This window comes from Ranitomeya variabilis, chromosome 3 (genome assembly GCF_051348905.1).
Source record: "Ranitomeya variabilis isolate aRanVar5 chromosome 3, aRanVar5.hap1, whole genome shotgun sequence".
Classification (NCBI taxonomy): domain Eukaryota; kingdom Metazoa; phylum Chordata; class Amphibia; order Anura; family Dendrobatidae; genus Ranitomeya; species Ranitomeya variabilis.
In genome coordinates, this window is record NC_135234.1 from 66,335,797 (window position 1) to 66,356,422 (window position 20,626).

The 20,626-nt window shown below is 43.9% G+C and overlaps 1 protein-coding gene across 2 annotated transcripts in view; it reads left to right on the forward strand.

Moving 5' to 3' along the window:
* Positions 1 to 20,626, forward strand: part of NSUN3 (NOP2/Sun RNA methyltransferase 3) — a 78,987-nt gene that overhangs the window by 38,481 nt on the left and 19,880 nt on the right. For both annotated transcript variants that reach the window (XM_077294105.1, XM_077294106.1), the window contains 2 exons: positions 2,999 to 3,153; positions 4,742 to 4,863. In XM_077294105.1, coding sequence (XP_077150220.1) covers positions 2,999 to 3,153; positions 4,742 to 4,863 — 277 coding nt within the window. The remainder of the gene's footprint in view (positions 1 to 2,998; positions 3,154 to 4,741; positions 4,864 to 20,626) is intronic.

Genomic DNA, 20,626 nt, shown 5'->3' on the forward strand with positions numbered 1-20,626 from the left:
GCTTTAGGTTATGTTCACACGTTGCATTTTTGCTGCTTTTTATTCATGCTAATTTTTAAGCTGCGTTTTGTTTTACAGTACCAGCAAAGTCGATGAGATTTCCGAAATCTCATGCACACACATTTCGTTTTATTTTGCTGACTGAGTTGGAAAACTGCTGCATTTTTGAAAAAAACTGCAGCACGTCGCTTCTTTCAGCATTTTTTTCTACGTATTTGCAGCTTTTTTTTTGTCATGGTAAAACAATAGGTAAGTGCAAAAACGCAGCAAAAAAAGGCAGGGATCAGTTTTTGTTGTGTTTTTGGTGCAAAAACCTTAAGAAAGTTGCATCATGATTTTTTGGGGGGCGCTAAACTTCATAAGCAAGAGACAACAAAAACGCAGCAAAAAAAAAAAGTAGCTGAAACGCAGCAAAACCTGCTTTTTTTGTAGCAGCGTGGAGCAGGTTTTGCCTGCAGTAAATTAAAAAAAAAAAAAAAGCCCAAAACGCACCATGTTAACATAGCCTTATGTATATGGAAATACCAAACTTTTTTTTACAAAAAATAACTGATTCCTATGAAGCCCATTCTGTGGCTGAGATTTATGGGAGAACATCGATGTCGGAGACCCCTTGCTCTAAATGGCAACTCATCAACACTCCGTAATCCAGAGGTGTCAAACTGCATCCCTCGAGGGCTGCCAACAGGTCATGTTTTCAGGATTTCCTTAGCATTCCACAAGGCTCTGGAATCATTCTGTGCAGGTGATTAAATTATCACCTGTGCAATACAAGGAAATCCTGAAAACATGACCTGTTGGCGGCCCTCGAGGAATGCAGTTTGACACCTCTGCCGTAATCACATTGCTGGGGCTGGGTGGGGGGCAATGATGAAGTAACAGACACCCCAAGTGAGCAATGTAGGTGTTAAACATCAGCAATCAGAACCTGTTGTGACCATTGCTGTTAGACCTAGGTGCCACCTGTATAGCACAGCAGGCACCTCCCATGTATGGGGCAGGCTCAGCTCCTGTGGCCGTTCCATAAACCCCCTGTACCCATATAATGCATATTAACATTGTATGCTCATGAGCTAGAATCACCTTCTCACCTGATTCTTCTAACTATTATGGGAGTCTGAATCTCTAAACAAGCGAGCTCAGTTATTTTTGTTATTCTTGTAGATGTCAATTGAGAAAGACACAACTAACATTGTGGGGCCTTTACTTTAGTGACTGTCTATTGTTTGAGAGGAGAGAGGCTAAATAGAGCGTCTCCTACTCTGGAGGACCCAGCACACCTATTTCCTGCAATACCTTGTTTTCCCTGCGGAGGCACTGCAGGGTAATTTAATATTTCCTTCCAGGTTCCACTACAGGTTACAGCTGATTTCTGGAACTCTCAAGAATTTGAATACCTTTGATCATATGCCTAAATTAAGAGTCCCAGCCAACACTGCTTTAATTCTGCAATATTGCACTTTCTTTATTGTATCTGTTGAGTGGAACACACAGCACCTGTAGTTCTCTTTTGTTTTTTCTGCAGCTGTAATGAAAGATTTCATCATTTTTTTTTTTTTTTAATTTAATAAAGCTTCATCCTTAAACTACATTTTACACTGGTCTTATATCAGGAATGACCGTTTCTAGGATGCTTGTTTCAGGCCTGTTTAGGGGGTCACATTCTTGATTCTTCTCACTGAACGAGAGGTTTGAAGAAGCAATGTCTCTCCATGCAGCATTACGCCCCGTTAATTATTTACCAGACTCTGCTCCTTGCTTTAAAAAGTAACCATTGGTTTATTATTTTTCCATAATCAATAATTCACTTGAAAATAAGCAATTTGTAATGTACGGTATCTTGTCACAGAAATGTGCTTCTTTCACCTCCTGGACTGATCTATCACTCATTGTTGGGTAACGTCTGTGTTCGGTGAAGACAGATTTTCTTATTAGTAAAATAGGAGATGACAGTTGGTGCTTTTGAAATTCTATGGAAATGGGAGAGGGAGGAGCTGGAGGCAGACAGACATTCTGCCGCAAGTTGTCCTGAAATGACAACTACAGTCCTTCATTGGAGATGACAGCTGGTGTTCATGAAGTTCTATGGAGAACTGTAATAGGCATTCTGCTGCACATTCTTATCTGCCTCTAGATCCTCCTCCCTCTCTTCTTCATAGACTGTAAGAAGCACTAACTGTCTTTATCTCAGTAATGTGAAAATCTGTAGTCACTAAAGAAACATTTTACATATGATTGAGAAAATTGAGAATTTTGAGAATCTAATATTTATCATATGTACTATTGATTGATTAAATACAAATTAAATCAATGGTTACCCTTTAAAAGAAGCCTCCTCCCATCAAAATTTTTATCCTCATAATATATTACAGTCATCATATTATATAGCACTGTGTACTAACAATTGCTCATTTCGCCTTTCTACCTAGTTAATTCTCTTTCCCTTTAGGTCTATCACATCGCCTGATTAAAAACTGACTAGCTGAATCCTTCTAAGCTCTGTAGAAACAGGAGGTCAATTTTCCCTGTATGAGTCACTGTGAAAGTCCCTGGTGGAGAGGAAGAGCAGAGCAGCTGGGTCAGGACTCGAAGAGGGCAATAATAAATGTCGGGGAAAGAGACTTCCTGTTTCTACATAGAGCAGAGATAAGAGAAGATTAATTGGGTAGAAAAGCAAAATGTGCAATTGTAAGTACACAGTGCTGTATAATATGATGGCTGCAATATTTTAAGTGGATAAAAACTTTGATGCTTGTTTGAATAGTGTCTGTGCCTGATCTTACGTGGACGCAGCACAGTCTCGCTCCCGCTTGAATAGGGCTGAGCCGCAGTACCATGTGGGGGTGCAGATATGGAATAAAATGTTACGTGACTGCTTCTTGATTGTGTCATTAAGAAAAAAAAAAAAAACATAAAATTGCAGCACAATGATTTTTCTGTTAGACATTTCTCAACCGTCTGTATTTATTGTGCACGTGTTATTCTTATTTTTGCCCAGGGCATCTTCATTGTAACGAACCGGATATCCACAGATCCCGATGGATGAGGGAGACATTGGAATCCTTTGTGCCATCGCTCTATATGAATGCCATCTCCACTTCTGAACTGGACGGGAGGCTTGTAGGAAAGCTACATGCCAAGTCATATGACAAGGTCTGTATTGTTAGAGGATGGCTGTCGTTTCAGGTAACTCTTCAGAATAAGCTGTCATGGAATAACACCGTTACTGGCCATTCCTGGAGTCGTTTTTTTGCTGTCATTTTTCACAAGGTTTTCCTTCTTCTTACCTTAAATTTCAGTTGACTCTGAGCTGGTGGGTGAAGACTAACTGCTGTTATATCTGCTATATACAGTACACAGAGACATGAGAAATTCCTGCTCTAATGTCTCAAGGTAGCACATGGAGGACATCATACTGAGCAGTGTAGCTGTGCTAAAATAAACACTACAAGACCTCAGTGCCATCTGTTTTGAGTCTGTACCTCTCTACTCCTCCACTTTCCTCTCTCTATAGACTTCAATAGGCAGCTGTAATCTGATCCCTCAGTGAGATTTTTTTTTATCTGGTTTTGACTAACGTAGACTTTCACTGTACAGAATGGCAGTGAGTATTTTGTCCATATTATCATTTTTATGCAGATTTTTCATCTCCAAACTGTATAAACTTGAATGCTTATTGGATGAATCTGATCAGGTGATGTGCATTTGTGTAATGACAGAGGGTGAGGCGTAAGGACATAACGCCCTTTATCAAGGCGCGCAGAATAATTAGGCAGCTTGGACCAAAATGGGTGAAAAAGAGATTTATCTGACTCTGAAAAGTAAAAAAATGTTCCAAGTCTTACAGAGGCGAGCAGCACGTATGCCATTGCTGAGATACTGGGTGGGGAGTGATCTCTCAGATCAGTGTCGGGAGGCTGAGGTTGGTGCTGCCAAAAAAGATTCAGAAACTGACAGACTCCATGGATGGAGCTTATGACTGGTATTGGAAAAAAGGGCAGCTATTGATCATTGATATTTTTAAAGAAAATGTCAGAAACCTATTTTTCATCCTTTTTGAAGTGGCAATCCACGTTCAGCTTCAGAATAAATGGAGACATAGCTAAGCATGAGCGTGACTCTCCGGCTTTCTCCATTTTAGACTATAAGAGTTGGAAAATGGGATGAAAAGATTGTTTGCAGTTTCCGGTAACTACGACAGACGTGACTTTAAGGGATTGTCCGGGACTTTAACACTGACGGCTTAACCTTAGTCGGACATTGGGGGCAGATGTGCAGTACCCGGCCGCGGCCACTATGCAGTCGGCGGAGCTGTGCTGTAACTGAGCAGTTTCGGCTGCCGCCAACACCGGGTACAGCTGACCGGCGGGGGTGCCGGATGTCACACCCCCACTGATCAGACAAGCCTTCAATGTTACAGACCTAGATAACCTCCTTAATGTAGCTAAGCACATACTTGGTCACCATTCCTTTAGAAGTCTCTTTGGGGTTGAACAAGGATCAAGAGACCCCATTCTGATACCTGGACATCCCCATATGTGGATATGTTACAATTTTCTCCAAAAAAGGGGGAAATTCTCCTTACCGCTATGGCTATACAGATTATTCAGATTCTAAAATTAATCACAACATTTTGGGCCCAAAAATAAAGGAGAAACTCTCTAACACTTTGTGCGTCAGTATGTTGTTGGTGTTTTTCTGGTTTCTCCTCTACAGGTGATGGTGTGTGTTTGTGCCACAGGTCTTGGTCGATGCCCCTTGTTCCAATGACAGAAGTTGGTTGTTCTCATCTGATGCGGAGCAGGCAGCGGAGCGAATATCCCAAAGGAAAGTCCTCCCTGAAATACAGACGGCGTTACTCAGGTACAGGACACTTCTATTTCTTCTTCTCTGTAACCTTCTTTATTTTCTCTCAATTTAAAAACTCATTAGTAATCCTATTTTTTAAGCTTCATTATTTATCTGAAGGGCTCACATTTGGTAGGAACATTCAATGCAATTTTTGTCAAATTTGTCAGGACCAACAACATGCTGTGCTATTTTTCTGGTCAAAATGAAAGGCATCGGGTCTCCAGTTAGGTCCATCGAGTGTCTCTCACCAAACGGTAAATGTACAGTGCGGGCACTGCTGTGTGTTACAGCTACCACTCTGCTGCAGCGGCCGGGATCAGAAATAACTAGGATCAATGCAGCAGTTGTGATAGAATCAGAGTTATCTCTGCTGCAGAGCTTGGAATGCTGTGCCCTCCATAACCCCGCCCACATCCCTGTATAGCCCCGCCCACACCACTGATTGGCAGCTTTCTGTGTACACTGTATATTGACAGAAAGCTGCTAATCCATGATGGGATGAGTGGTTGGACCAGCAGGCACAAGGCATCTAGTCCTATAGTGATAATCTCCTGCTCATAAATAACTGATTGTATTGAACCAGCAAAATACAGCCCAGTTAGTGACAAATCTCTAGAATCAGGGTCTCAACCCCCCAACAAAATATCGTAAAACAGCTTCCAGACAGTTCTCGAAGAAATCAGATAAACTGTAAACTATGCTCAAGTTTGGAAACTTTTGTGACTTTTCTGTTTCTCGTGTCTTTCACTTGTTTTGGTTGACGTGCTGCTTGACTTGTGTTCTCTGCTGTAAATTTGTGATATTTCTCTTTTCTAGCCCAGGTAGATTGATATTGTGTGGCTGCTATTCTCGTACCCTGAGTCTGGCAGTATCCAGCCAGAGAGCACGACCTCTTGTTCCTGCATTTGTCTTTCTCTGAAATATGCTTTCCTACTGGACTGTGCTAAATCCATTAACGTTCTTGAGCGCTTCTGTCCCGTCCACTTCTCCCTCTGTCATCCGGCCAGCACAGCTGTAGGGAGATGGGCTGGGATATTTTTACCCAGATAGAATATGTTGTGAGTCCTGGATCTAATTAAAATAAATCATTACAGAAAACAAGGTTGGAATATAGTAAAAGACAAGGACCGGATTAAAGCCTCCTTTCCCTAACACCCGGCTGCACACACAGTCTCTGCCAGCAAGGACATACTCTGGAGTAGTATACAATCATGCTACACTAGTCTTGCTGAAATAGAAGGCGCCAAACTCATTAAAGGAGTCTATATGTAGTCGGTGTAATATTAACCCCTTCACCCCCGGAGCTTTTTCCGTTTTTCCATTTTCGTTTTTCGCTACCCTCCTTCCCAGAGCCATAACTTTTTTATTTTTCCGTCAATTTGGCCATGTGAGGGCTTATTTTTTGCGGGACGAGTTGTACTTTTGAACGACATCATTGGTTTTAGCATGTCGTGTACTAGAAAACGGGAAAAAAATTCCAAGTGCAGTGAAATTGCAAAAAAAGTGCAATCCCACACTTGTTTTTTGCTTGCCTATTTTGCTAGGTTCACTAAATGCTAAAACTGACCTGCCATTATGATTCTCCAGGTCACTACGAGTTTATAGACACCTAACATGACTAGGTTATTTTTCACCTAAGTGGTGAAAAAAAATTCCAAACTTTGCAAAAAACAAAACAAAACAAAATTGCGCCATTTTCCGATACTCGTAGCGTCTCCATTTTTCGTGATCTGGGGTCAGGTGAGGGCTTATTTTTTGCGTGCCGAGCTGGCGTTTTTAATGATAGCATTTTGGTGTAGATACGTTCTTTTGATCGCCCGTTATTGCATTTTAATGCAATGTCGTGGCGACCAAAAAAACGTAAATCTGGCGTTTCGAATTTTTTTCTCATTACGCCATTTAGCGATCAGGTTAATGCTTTTTTTTTATTGATAGATCGGGCGATTCTGAACGCGGCGATACCAAATATGTGTAGGTTGGGTGTTTTTTTTATTGATTTATTTTGATTGGGGCGAAAGGGGGGTGATTTAAACTTTTATATTTTTTTTATTTTTTTCACATTTTTAAAAACTTTTTTTTTTTACTTTTGCCATGCTTCTATAGCCTCCATGGGAGGCTAGAAGCAGGCACAGCCCGATCGGCTCTGCTATGCAGCAGTGATCATAAGATCGCTGCTACACAGCAGATTTGCAGGTGTGCTGTGAGCGCCGACCACAGGGGGGCGCTCACAGCCACCGGCAATCAGTAACCATAGAGGTCTCAAGGACCTCTATGGTTACCTTCCTGATGCATCGCCGACCCCCGATCATGTGACGGGGGTCGGCGATGCGCTCATATCCGGCCGCACGGCCGGATGCGGTAGTTAAATGCCGCTGTCTGAGTTTGACAGCGGCATTTAACTAGTTAATAGCGGCGGGTGATCGCGATTTCACCCGCCGCTATTGCGCGCACATGTCAGCTGTAAAAAACAGCTGACATGTCGCGACTTTGATGTGCGCTCACCGCCGGAGCGCACATCAAAGCGGGGGTCCCGACATGTGACGTACTATACCGTCACATGTCGGGAAGGGGTTAATAATATTAGCAAATTCATCCAATTAGAAATGTAGTATAGTTCTTCTGATTCTCTATGTCAGTTACCCCATATGCAGGGAATTGCAGTTACTTAGGTATACAATGTCTTATAGTTACAGTTAGTCATAACCGTGAATACCTAAGCTACTGCACATGGGGTGAGCAACATAGCGTATCAGAAGAACTATACTATATTATAAGAGCTTTTGAGAATTGAAATGGAAGAAACTCCCATCAGAAAGGTGATAAAAAGCAAATAAATGGCTACAAAAAACGTAGGCGTTGCGTCATCAAAGCTTTTACACCTGATATAAAAGCTTTGAAAAAAAAAATCTAAATTTTTCATCTTTTGGAGGTTTTTTTTTTTTTTTTGCAACTTTGACCCAGTGCTGACAAAATAGACAAAGCATCACACACTTACTGTGGCAGTACTCACATGGCAGTCTCTGGCAGGGTCTTGCTTGCTGGCTGCTGGCAGGGTCTGTCTTGCTGGCTGCTGGCAGGGTCTGTCTTGCTGGCTGCTGGCAGGGTCTGTCTTGCTGGCTGCTGGCAGAGTCTGTCTTGCTGGCAGGGTCTGTCTTGCTGGCTGCTGGCAGAGTCTGTCTTGCTGGCAGGGTCTGTCTTGCTGGCTGCTGGCAGAGTCTGTCTTACTGGCTGCTGGCAGAGTCTGTCTTGCTGGCAGGGTCTGTCTTGCTGGCAGGGTCTGTCTTGCTGGCAGTCTGTCTTGCTGGCAGGGTCTGTCTTGCTGGCTGCTGGCAGGGTCTGTCTTGCTGGCTGCTGGCAGAGTCTGTCTTGCTGGCTGCTGGCAGAGTCTGTCTTGCTGGCTGCTGGCAGAGTCTGTCTTGCTGGCAGGGTCTGTCTTGCTGGCTGCTGGCAGAGTCTGTCTTGCTGGCAGGGTCTGTCTTGCTGGCTGCTGGCAGAGTCTGTCTTGCTGGCTGCTGGCAGGGTCTGTCTTGCTGGCAGGGTCTGTCTTGCTGGCTGCTGGCAGAGTCTGTCTTGCTGGCAGGGTCTGTCTTGCTGGCTGCTGGCAGAGTCTGTCTTGCTGGCAGAGTCTGTCTTGCTGGCTGCGGGCAGGGTCTGTCTTGCTGGCAGGGTCTGTCTTGCTGGCAGGGTCTGTCTTGCTGGCAGGGTCTGTCTTGCTGGCTCCTGGCAGGGTCTGTCTTGCTGGCTCCTGGCAGGGTCTGTCTTGCTGGCTCCTGGCAGGGTCTGTCTTGCTGGCTGCTGGCAGGGTCTGTCTTGCTGGCTGCTGGCAGAGTCTGTCTTGCTGGCTGCTGGCAGAGTCTGTCTTGCTGGCAGGGTCTGTCTTGCTGGCTGCTGGAAGAGTATGTCTTGCTGGCAGGGTCTGTCTTGCTGGCTGCTGGCAGAGTCTGTCTTGCTGGCAGAGTCTGTCTTGCTGGCTGCTGGCAGGGTCTGTCTTGCTGGCAGGGTCTGTCTTGCTGGCTGCTGGCAGAGTCTGTCTTGCTGGCAGGGTCTGTCTTGCTGGCTGCTGGCAGAGTCTGTCTTGCTGGCAGAGTCTGTCTTGCTGGCTGCTGGCAGGGTCTGTCTTGCTGGCAGGGTCTGTCTTGCTGGCAGGGTCTGTCTTGCTGGCTCCTGGCAGGGTCTGTCTTGCTGGCTGCTGGCAGGGTCTGTCTTGCTGGCTGGCACTGTGTTTTCTCTGCTTCTTCTCTGCTTGATGGCACATTGAGGAATGAAGCCCACCTGTCCTGTTTATATAGTTTTGGGGTTGTCTGGGCAAAGTATCTACTTTTTGGAGCATGCTCAATTGAAAAAAGCGGATTGGGGCGACGGATCCGCCAAATGACGGTTCGCGACGGAGCCGTCGCCCATAGGCGGCCATTCTATGAAATGGCGGTCGCGATGGATCCGTCGCGAACCGCCAATTAGGCGCAGACAAAAAACATTACAATGTCCGTCAATGTCTAGACAACGTCCGCCAAATTTCGACGGATCCGTCGCATGGCGGATGGAACGGACGACTATCCGCCACAATCCGTCGCTAAAGTATGTCTATGGGAAAATAGCGGATCCGCCCCCCAAAAATGGCGGATCCGCTATTTGAGAAAAATGGCGGTTTCAGACTGACGCCAAAAGACTGAAGTGTGAAAGAGGCCTTAGGCCATGTTCACACTTTGCGGTGTGCTCTGCGGGTTTATCCCGCAGCGGAATTGATAAATCTGCAGGGCAAAACCGCTGCGGTTATCCCTGCAGATTTATCGCGGTTTGTTCCGCGGTTTCCGCTGCAGGATTACTCCTGTACTATTGATGCTGCATATGCAGCAATATGCAGCATCAATAGTAATGATAAAAATAATAAAAATGGTTTATACTCACCCTCTGATGTCCGGATCTCCTCGGCGCTGCACTCGGCGGTCCGATTCCAAAGATGCTGGGCCGAGAAGGACCTTCGTGACGTCACGGTCATGTGACCGCGACGTCACCACAGGTCCTGCTCGCACAGCAAGTGAGACCGGACAGCCGCGTGCAGCGCTGAGGGGTGAGTATAGCATCATTTTTTATTTTAATTCTTTTTTTTTTTTTACACTATTCATGCTTCCCAGGGCCTGGAGGAGAGTCTCCTCTCCTCCACCCCGGGTAGCAACCGCGCATTATCCGCTTACTTCCCGCAACGTGGGCACAGCCCCATGCGGGAAGTAAGCGGTTCAATGCATTTCTATGGGTGCAGAATCGCAGCGATTCTGCACAAAGAAGTGACATGCTGCGGGTTTTTAACCGCTGCGTTTCTGCGCGGTTTTTCCCGCAGCATGTGCACTGCGGTTTGCGGTTTCCATAGGGTTTACATGTTAATGTAAACCCTATGGAAACTGCTGCGGACCCGCAGCATCAAAATTGCCGCGGATCCGCGGGAAAAACCGCAAAGTGTGAACATGGCCTTAGTGTTTTCTCATCACTTCTCCTCTTTCCACCATGCCCTGGTATGTTCTTTATTGTTCCATGTGTAGCAAATTTCATGGTAACATTTTGAACTATTGAACCCAAGAAGAAAAGGTTTTCAGATCTAGTTTTGTAGCCTTTAGGCTGCTTGCAATTGGTAATAAAAGCATTTCTAATTGGCTCAGACAGCTCTCTTGTATTTTATAATTCTGAACAAAGTACATGGAATAAAACTGACTTTTTAAAAAATTGTTGCCACCATTCATAGACTAAGTAATGTCTGCACTGCCAATTTGAGGATAAGTGACCATCATTTTTAATTAATCACAGCTAAGGGTCGGTTCACACACACACACACACACACACACACACACACACACACACACACACACAGTACTTTCCACTGAGCCACGTGTCGGGGTTTCCGTCGGAATCCACAAAAACAGGATTTTAATAGAAATCCAGACAGAACCTGATGGAGCCAATCATTATTACGTGGATGATGGCGTCACTTTTGGCCTCCATCCTGACAGTGTCCATCTTCTCAGACATGAAAAAAATGCTACAAAAATTCTGCAGTGTCCAATGGAACTCAAAATCCTGCATTTTATGGATAGCAGCAAAATTCCTGACTCAGTTCTTAGCGGAGAGCACGGTATGTGTGTGAACCTTGCCTTACTCTGCTGATTTCCTGCTTTGTTTCAAGCTGAACGGAGAGAACCAGAAATTTTGTCCTGGCACTGTCTTCATTTCTCTATCCTTTTTTTACTGCCAAGTCTTCATTTTATTTTTGGGCCTTGTTCTTTTTTTGTATCTTAGGCTGGTTTCACACTTGCGTTTTTTGCCGCTGCGTTTTAGCGCTAAAAAACGCATGCTTTTTTTTCTATACTTAACATTAAAGACGCATGCGTTTTTTTGCATGCGTTTTGACGCGTTTAGTTGCAGAAATGCAACCTGTAGTAATTTCTAGCGGCGTTTTTTTGCGTTTATTCGCGGCAAAAAAATGTATTGCTATGTAAACGCATGCGTTTTTAAGCACATGCGTTTGCATGCGTTTATAAACGCATGCGTTTCTATAGAAAAACTCAAGAAAACACAAAAAAAAACAAGAAAACCCTAACCCTTGGGTTTCTAGGGATCCTAACCCTAACCCTAAGGTTAGGATCCCTAGTAACCCTAGGGATCCTAACCCTAACCCTTAGGGTTAGGGTTAGTATCCTAAGCCTTAGGGTTAGGGTTAGGATCCTTAGGGTTAGGATCCCTAGGGTTAGGGTTAGGATCCCTAGGGTTAGGATCCCTAGGGTTAGGGGTAGGGTTAGGGTTTGGATCCCTAGGGTTAGGGGTAGGGTTAGGGGTAGTTTTTAGGGGTAGGGTTAGGGTTAGGGTTTGGATCCCTTTATCACCTTGATGGTGGGGGGTGGCTTATCAGTGACCTGGTGACCAGGACATTCTTCTAATAAAAAGCTACCCCTAACCCTAACCCTAGGGATCCTAACCCTAACCCTAACCCTAGCTAATTCTATTAATAGTGGGTTTTCTAGTTGATTTTGATGATTGGCAGCTGTCACACACTTCTCAGCATGCGTTTCAAAAACGCAAACGCAGGAAAAAACGCATGTAAACGCGTCAAAACGCCGCGTTTTTTTCTGCATGCAAAAAACACATGCGTCTAAAAAACGCAGCGTTTGCATGCGTTTGCATGCGTTTTTTCACCACTTGCATTTTTTTTTAAAACTCTGCAGATCAAAACGCAAGTGTGAAACCAGCCTAACACTTGAATTTATTCATATTCATGCAGTTTCATTAAACATTTTGGGTCTGAGTCTTCATTTTTGTTTTATTAAACTCCCTTTTTCTTATTTATGTCTTTGTTATATTCGTTGATGGCTTTTGAATCAAATTCTTGAAAATAGCGCACATGGTTCATGAATTGGGCATTGGGCAAACCTATTAACCTTTGTTATTATGTAACTACTAGATGGTGGCCCGATTCTACCGCATCGGTATTCTAGAATATGCATGTCCACGTAGTATATTGCCCAGTGACGTAGTATATTGCCCAGTGACGTAGTATATTGGCCAGTTACGTAGTATATTGCCCAGTTACGTAGTATACAGCACAGAGCCACGTAGCATATTGCCCAGTTACGTAGTATAATGCCCAGTTACGTAGTATATTGCCCAGTTACGTAGTGTATTGCCCAGTGACGTATTATACAGCACAGAGCCACGTAGTATACAGCATAGAGCCACGTAGTATATTGCCCAGTGACATAGTATACAGCACAGCCACGTAGTATATAGCACAGAGCCACGTAGTATATTGCCCAGCCATGTAGTATATTGCCCAGCCACGTATGTCACACGTTAAAAAATAAACATATACTCACCTTCTGAGGGACCCCTTGTAGTTCTGTCGCCTGTGTTCGGTTCAGGCGGCAGCTTCCGGTCCGAGGGTGTGATGACGGTCACCTGACCATGACGGCACGGCAGGTCCTTCTCGCGCAGGGCCTGCGATGACGTCGCGATCACATGACTGTGACGTCATGGTAGGTCCTTGTCGCACACCAACCTTAGCACCGGAACCTGCAGCTTGCATGGACCGGTCACCGGAGCATCGGAAAGGCGGCGGAAGCTGAGTATATAATGATTTGTTATTTTTTTTTTATTATTATTATTTTTAACATTAGATGTTTTTACTATTGAGGCTGCATAGGCAGCCTCAATAGTAAAAACTTTGTCACACAGGGTTAATAGCGGCGGAATGGAGTGAGTTACCCGTGGCATAACGCGGTCCGTTACCGCTGGCATTAACCCTGTGTGAGCGGTGACTGCGGGGAGTATGGAGCGGGCACCGGGCACTGACTGCAGGGGAGTAGGGAGGTAGGGAGGGACTAATCGGACTGTGGCCGTCGCTGATTGGTCACGGCAGCCATGACAGGCAGCTGGTGAGACCAATCAGCGAATGAATATCCGTGACGGAAGTTGCTGACAGAAAGACGGAAGTACCCCTTAGACAATTATATATATATATATATATATAGATAGATAGATAGATAGATAGATAGAGATATATATATATATATATATATATATATATATATATATATATATATAGATGTACATTTTTCACAAAATCAAAAATGTTCGTTATTTTGAGTTTTAATTTTTTATTTTTTTTGCAGCCTTTTAGATGTTAAAGGGAACCGGTCACCCCCAAAATCGAAGGTGAGCTAAGCCAACCAGCATCAGGGGCTTATCTACAGCATTCTGTAATGCTGTAGATAAGCCCCGATGTATCCTGAAAGATGAGAAAAAGAGGTTAGATTATACTCACCAGGGGCGGTCCCGCTGCGGTCTGGGGCCTCCTATCTTCTTATGATGACGTCCTCTTCTGGTCTTCACGCTGCGGCTCTGGCGCAGGAGTACTTTGTCCTGTTGAGGGCAGAGCAAAGTACTGCAGTGCGCAGGCGCCGGTAAAGGTCAGAGAGGCCCAGCACCTGCGCACTGCAGTACTTTGCTCTGCCCTCAATAGGGCAGACAAACTACGCCTGCGCCAGAGCAGCAGCGTGAAGACAAGAAGAGGACGTCATCGTAAGAAGATGGGAGGCCTCGGACCGGACTGCAGCGGGACCGCCCCTGGTGAGTATAATCTAACCTCTTTTTCTCATCTTTCAGGATACATCGGGGGCTTATCTACAGCATTACAGAATGCTGTAGATAAGCCCCTGATGCCGGTGGGCTTACCTTACCTTCGATTTTGGGGGTGACAGGTTCCCTTTAAGCTAAAATGTTGCAAAACATAAAATCACTTCAATAGGAGATTGCTGTACATTTGCCAAAGATTGTTAGGATCACTATCGACCAGTACAGGGGCGTAGCTAGGGTTTCGATTCGGGGGGAGGGGGGAAACTTCTGTGTGGGCCCCTGATTATAACTATGATGGCGCACCCTAATAGTAGATGTAGGAAATCCTCAGCAGATGACCGCGTTGTTACTGAAAATAATCTCTATACAAAGACCAACACTGATATTACCGCCATATGGTCAGTGGTAGATACCAGTCCTACAGAACATATAAAAGATCAGAGCACAGTTATAGATGGTGTCTTACCGCTGACGTTCTTTATGATGGAATCATTCACTTTCCCCGTATTTTCCATCTGGCCCAGACCGACATGACAACTTCTCCAGCCAGGACTCTTCTGCAGAGAATACAACAAAGACACATTTCACTTCTCACATTTTCAGCCCCATCACCATCTATCCCCAACCTGCACAAACTCCTCATCCCACTGATACCCCAATGCTGCTGCCGTATGTGTCCTTATTACTGCACCTGCTGTGTGGTACTGTGTGCCCTCTAAATGGTAAAACAAACCTCCAGAAAATATTGATGCCCAATGCAAGTATCATAGAAAACAGTGCCCATATTTTGCAGCCTAGAAAGTAATAATGCCCCGTGTGCTCCTTTGATAGTCACAATAACCTGAGTTCCCCTATAACAATAAGTGTCCACTATTCAGAGGTGCCAATAATGCTAACCACAATAGTAGATGATTATGAGTCTATTATATAATATTTCATAGTCACTAGAGTCTTAAAGAGGACATTTCACCATATTTTTCATGTTGAACTGGACACATGATGCAACAGTGACTGCAGAGCGGCACAATTTTTTTATTTTTTTTAAATTTTTTTTTAAGTTTTCTACTCTGTTGGAGAGATATTAGAAATCGAAGTATTTGGCACCTGATGAGTTAATTTTCCACTAAGTTCAACTCAGCGTCATCATAGAGTTTTCACTGGGAGCGCGTACTTCTATTCCCTGTATGATGTTGCCCAATCATAAGCAGGCAGAAACTTTCAAAAGAAAGAATAACACAACCCCCTCTCCACCATAGGTTGGAGCAGGTTTCTCAATGTGTGAGATGTATGATAGACAGTCTGATCTCTCGAGCTAACCTCCTGCATGATGCAGCACTACTGAGTTAAGCTGTGTCACATTACAAACCCTTTTTTCAGCTCTCCTCCTCTCATAGCACTGGCACCGTTGCTGTACTGACCCTCCCTATACTGCCTGCCAAGAGCTGAAAGCTCAAACATGTCAGAAATCACATCTTATGTCTGTTTCCATGATGATGTCTCATTCAGAGACTCACATCTCCCCTTCATTACTGAATGCACCTATATTATTATATATGCATCCAAAAATTATTTGAGGTGAGGTACATTCAAATTTGTCTCTGTAGAAATTTTCCAAAGAAATTTGAGTTGATTCCAATGTGTCTTACTATGTCCTGTGGTCAATCCAGACCCCAGAACATAATCGTCATAAAAGAAAAAAAATGGTATTCTCACCTTGTATCGCTCCCAGCCCGTTCCTCCACTAGTTCTCTCTGGCTCTGGTCTCTTCTGATCTTCATGGCATGCGACATCCTCTTCTCTGTTTCCATGGCCTCAGCTGATGTATGTCACTATATGTGTTGCCCGCCCAAGGCCTAGTCAGCACCTCGGGCACTGCAAGTCGTGACCTAATGACATACATCACCCAAGGCCTATTCAGCAGGAGGAGGCGCTCGCAGAAGAGGACACTGAAGAGCACGTTGCTTGCCATAAACGTGAGAAGATACTGGAGCTGTACGACTAGGCAGAGATAAGTGAGTAATGTATTTTTTTTTTTAATCCCTTTTCCTGGCCTTCACAGTCCAGCAACATGGCGGAATGACATCCTACATATTGCTGGATTATTGTGCGGGAGCTGTGGAGCAAACAAGTGCAATAGGATCTTAGCTGATATCAAAGGAAATATTTATAAAGGGATTTGGTAACCTGATACAGTTGTGTGACACACAACAGTTTTTGAGTAGACAGCTGCTGCAGATGCACAGGTCGCCAGATCAGATTGGAATGATGAAGGAAATTTTGTGGATTTTCAGTGCTGCTGGAAGTACGATGAAAGGATCCAGGATATAAGGAACTGTATTATTGCAGTTTAATTGTCAACTTGTTTCAAAGTATGACACACTTCTTCCAGATACAGCCACATCTTTCTGTTTTATTATCGACGCGTTTCGAAATATAACATATGTTGATAATAAAACCACATCTGGTTTCATCCTGAAGAAGTGTGTTATACTTCGAAGCGCATCAATAATAAAACCGCAACAATACAGGTCCTTGGTCTTCGTAGAGACTCTCGAGATGGTTTTATTAAGAACTGAAGTTTTATACGATATTGTAAAAAAGAAAAAAGTAGTTAATAGTGATGAGCGAGTGTGCTCGTTACTCGAGATTTCTGAGCATGGTCGGGTGGTCTCCGAGTATTTTGGGCGTGCTCGTAGATAATGTTTGAGTCCCTGCAGCTGCATGATTTGCTTCTGCTAGACAGCCTGAACACATGCAGGGATTGCCTGTTTGTTAGGGGATCCCCACATGTATTCAGGCTGTCTAGCAGCCGCAAATCATGCAGCTGCGGGGACACAAACATAATCTACGAGCACACCCAAGATACTAGGAGAACACCCAAGCATGCTCGGAAAACCCGAATAACGAGCACACTCGCTCATCACTATTAACTACTTTTCACTAGTAGTTAATTGTTCCAGGAGTATGACCTCTAAATATATTTAGTGAATGTAAGACGATAATAAACTTAGAAAACAAAATCTATGAGCAGGAGCAGATTTGCACAAAAATTTGTCATATTTTCCGGCACAAAGTTTAAGAAATCTGTATAGACGTTTTTGGCCACACCACAATGCTTTTCCAAGAATTTGTGTAAATGAAAACTATTTTTGGAGCTCAAAAGGCCGAAAACCTTTTTTAAACTGTTTTTTATAAATGTGACCAATGTCCTTTACTAAGAAGGATCCGTTCTTGTTGTTTTATTTACTTTGATGAGTGCTCTGTATGCAAGGAAATTAGGTTAAATTCATACCTGTATTGGAGGATCCATTCTGTTTCCATTCCTGATTTAATGATCTTTAATCTGGAAATTAGCACAATGGGTGTCCGTCAGGCGCCAGTAGTATCTGTCATCTGGTGGATTCTAGTAGATGGCTCCTAGTAGATGCAAATAGAGCCTTGGGGCGCTTACATATTGTGTTTATGCACCCGTCCAGTGGCACCATTGGGGTTTACGTCCGAACCTTGCTTGAAATGGGGTTCGGAAATATGCGATAATGGGGCCTAGACTGTAATGGTGCCGGCAGAGCAAACGTGCACTGTGTCGTGCATCATTTTCAGGATTGAGCACCTACTGGAAGGTTGTAGACACACAGGTCCCTGCTGACAGCTGCCCCTTAATCTCACAATGGGTATGATAGCGTGTTTTCGTCTTCTCCTCCATTTAGTCCCCAGTGTGGCGAGCAGTCTATGGAGAAGGATGATTTAGACATTGAAAATATTTCATAAACTGGGACATAAAAGCCGCCGTGGATTTTCTGAACAATGGTGATTTTTTTCCCTTAGTAAAATGAAAAATGCTGAGTTCAAAGAACATTCTGATTGATCTGCAAAATACCTGAGTGTCTTATTGGGGTAATGCATCATGTCATTTATTTCTTGGGGAGGAATCAATCACAAGCCTTAGTCCTCCTTTATAATTTTCTCACTCTAGATTTGACATGAAAAATCAAATCTGTGATGCTGTAGGGAAAGCTGAAGCATACATCATCGTTACTGGTGCTAACCCTCCAAGTTCTGCAGACGTGTCACTGTGAATATCTCTTCAGCTCCATGATGGTGCTGATCGTTATCCTAAGGTATTACGCCGCCGCTGCAGAGGTTGTGACACTGTGTGAATACACGTTGGAAGGTCTGAAGGTGGAAAATAAACCACAAATTCTAATCCGTCATTGCCATGCTAAACCGAATTGTATGCACTGAAATTCCAATAACCTGACAGCATCTTCGGAGATCATAATTAGCAGGATTTTACGAACCGCTATGTATTTTTTTTTCGTACACAACCCCTGCCCCTCACTGCAGGTTATCACGTAATGTTCTACATTTTCCTTTCAAAGCAAAGCAGTTCTGCAGCAACTGTGGTGTGCATTATACAATACAGTTCTCCATTGCTCTAAACAAATTATATATTTTCATTATCCAGTAGCTGACATACGGCTTTCCCTGTTTCTTAAATTTATCATTGGAAGATTGCCTGCTGTTTAAAGAGTATTATTTTATCATTTTCTTCATTTAAGAAATCTGCTTCTTTTTCCTTCCGAACTGATCTTCCGTTTTCAGCATTCTTAATTTACGGGTAAGATCTGTCTTCAGTGACTACAGATGTTCCCATTACTGAGTCTAGTGCTGTGAGCTGACAGTTGGTGCTCATAACGTTCTATGAAGAACTGTCACTGACCTTCCAGGAGAACGTGCAGTAAAATGTCTGTGTCTGATTCCAGTAATGGGAAAATCTGTGTTCACTGAATTTTACTCAAAAACTGAGAGTGAAAGATCAGTCCATGAGGAAAAAGAAGCAAAATTGTTCTGATAAGAATTGGGCGTGCTCAGATATTAGGTTTGAGTCCATGTGGCTGCATGTTTTGCAGCAGTATAGACAGTCTGAACACACGTGGGGATTGCCCAAGATACCCGGATAACACCCGAGCATGCTCGGATAACACGTGATCCCAGCACGTTCGCTTACTAATCACGATCATTAAAGCATAAAAACAACTGTGCTGCACAGCAAACCCTGTGAAGGTCTAGGGCAGTGCTCCCCAATTCCGATCCTCAAGAGCCACCAACAGGTCATGTTTTCAGGATTTCCTTAGTATTGCACAGGTGATGGAATTCTTGCCTTTCCGGGTAATGCCATGATCACCTGGGAAATACTAAGGAAATCATGAAAACATGATGTGTTGGTGGCTCTTGAGGACCGGAGTTGGGGAACACTGGTCTAGGGACTTGGCTGCTTCTTTTACCCAGTCCAAAATGACTAACTAGGTTGGAATGAAACCCAAAGGATGTACTACAATTGCTATGGATGTATACTTCCTCTAAAATGTAGTGGGAAGAGTATGACGAAAAAATAGGGACGGAAGTGTAGGAAGCAGTCCTGAAGTCTGTAACACAGACCCAATGCCAAAGCTGAATCTAGACATAATCAGGAAAGTGGTAGGGCAACACTGGTATGTGGTAATATAGAGGGTGATACATGCAGGTGGTCCAACGTGCCAAGGACAATTGGAAAATGGTGATCAGGCGGAATAGGTATGCAGTACCTTAGCGAGTGAAGCAGAAGAAGGAAACAAGCCAGATCAGACAAGGAGTCCATAAACAGGTCACCAACCGCTGCGAAACAAAAGCCTAACTAGACATAATATCCCTACTCCTGGCACTGAGACCAGTGTGTAGCCAGTTTAAAGATGGCGCCAGTCCTCTGACTGCATTCAGCATCTCATGTCTTTTTAAGGTGGTGCAAAGATGCATTATTGGGCCTTTATGAAGAGTCTGGAAGTGTAAAATGGATGAATTTAAGGGTCAAATCGCATTAATAGAAACAGAATTGTGCTTTATGTCAGGGCACGATGCGTTACTTTTTACTAGACGTATATTGGCGTTTAATTTTCAGCACAGATCGTTTTTAGAGGGCAGTGACTGAAAGGGACATGTTCTGAGGAAAATGGAACATCAGTCTTCATTACATGTTACCTGGCAGGGGGATGTATTGGTGAGGTATAAAATGTCAGTGTCGGGGCAGCTCTGATCCATATTGTCCATTAGTTACATACGGTTTTCATGTGTCTTCTAAATCTGCAGTAATTTTTACTCCTGTTTTTGTGTTCCTTGAATTTTTCACTCATCCTGTTATTGTCGTGTAAAAAGTGCTCCTTGTTGGGACAATTTAATCCGTGCTAGTCCTGGATTATCAGACGTCACCGTCTCAGACCTGCTCGTGGGATGTTGCGTGTCAGTCAGCCCGTGTTCAGTGCTCGTTAATAGAAATGTCTCCTGCTTTCCCTCCAGTTTAATTAGTTAATTGGTCTGAGATCTTGGACTTATTAGATAATAGAATAAATAGAAAATCTGCAAAGCACAAATAATGTAATCTCAGCCCTAAAAAAGAATTACGGTACTAGGTGTGTCCGTTCTGTACAGATTGCTATTCACTGCCTGTTGTCAAGTGTAATCCATCTTTGGCAGCAGACACGCTAGATCAGACAGTGAGGCCCAGGCCCTCTCCTGATTGTCAGTATGCATACAGGCATAAGAGCTATGGCTTTCAGTTTTGGACAAGTCTGCCTATGGACAGTGCAAAGAGCTACACATGGCCGAGAAAGGAAGTTCTAGCACCTGT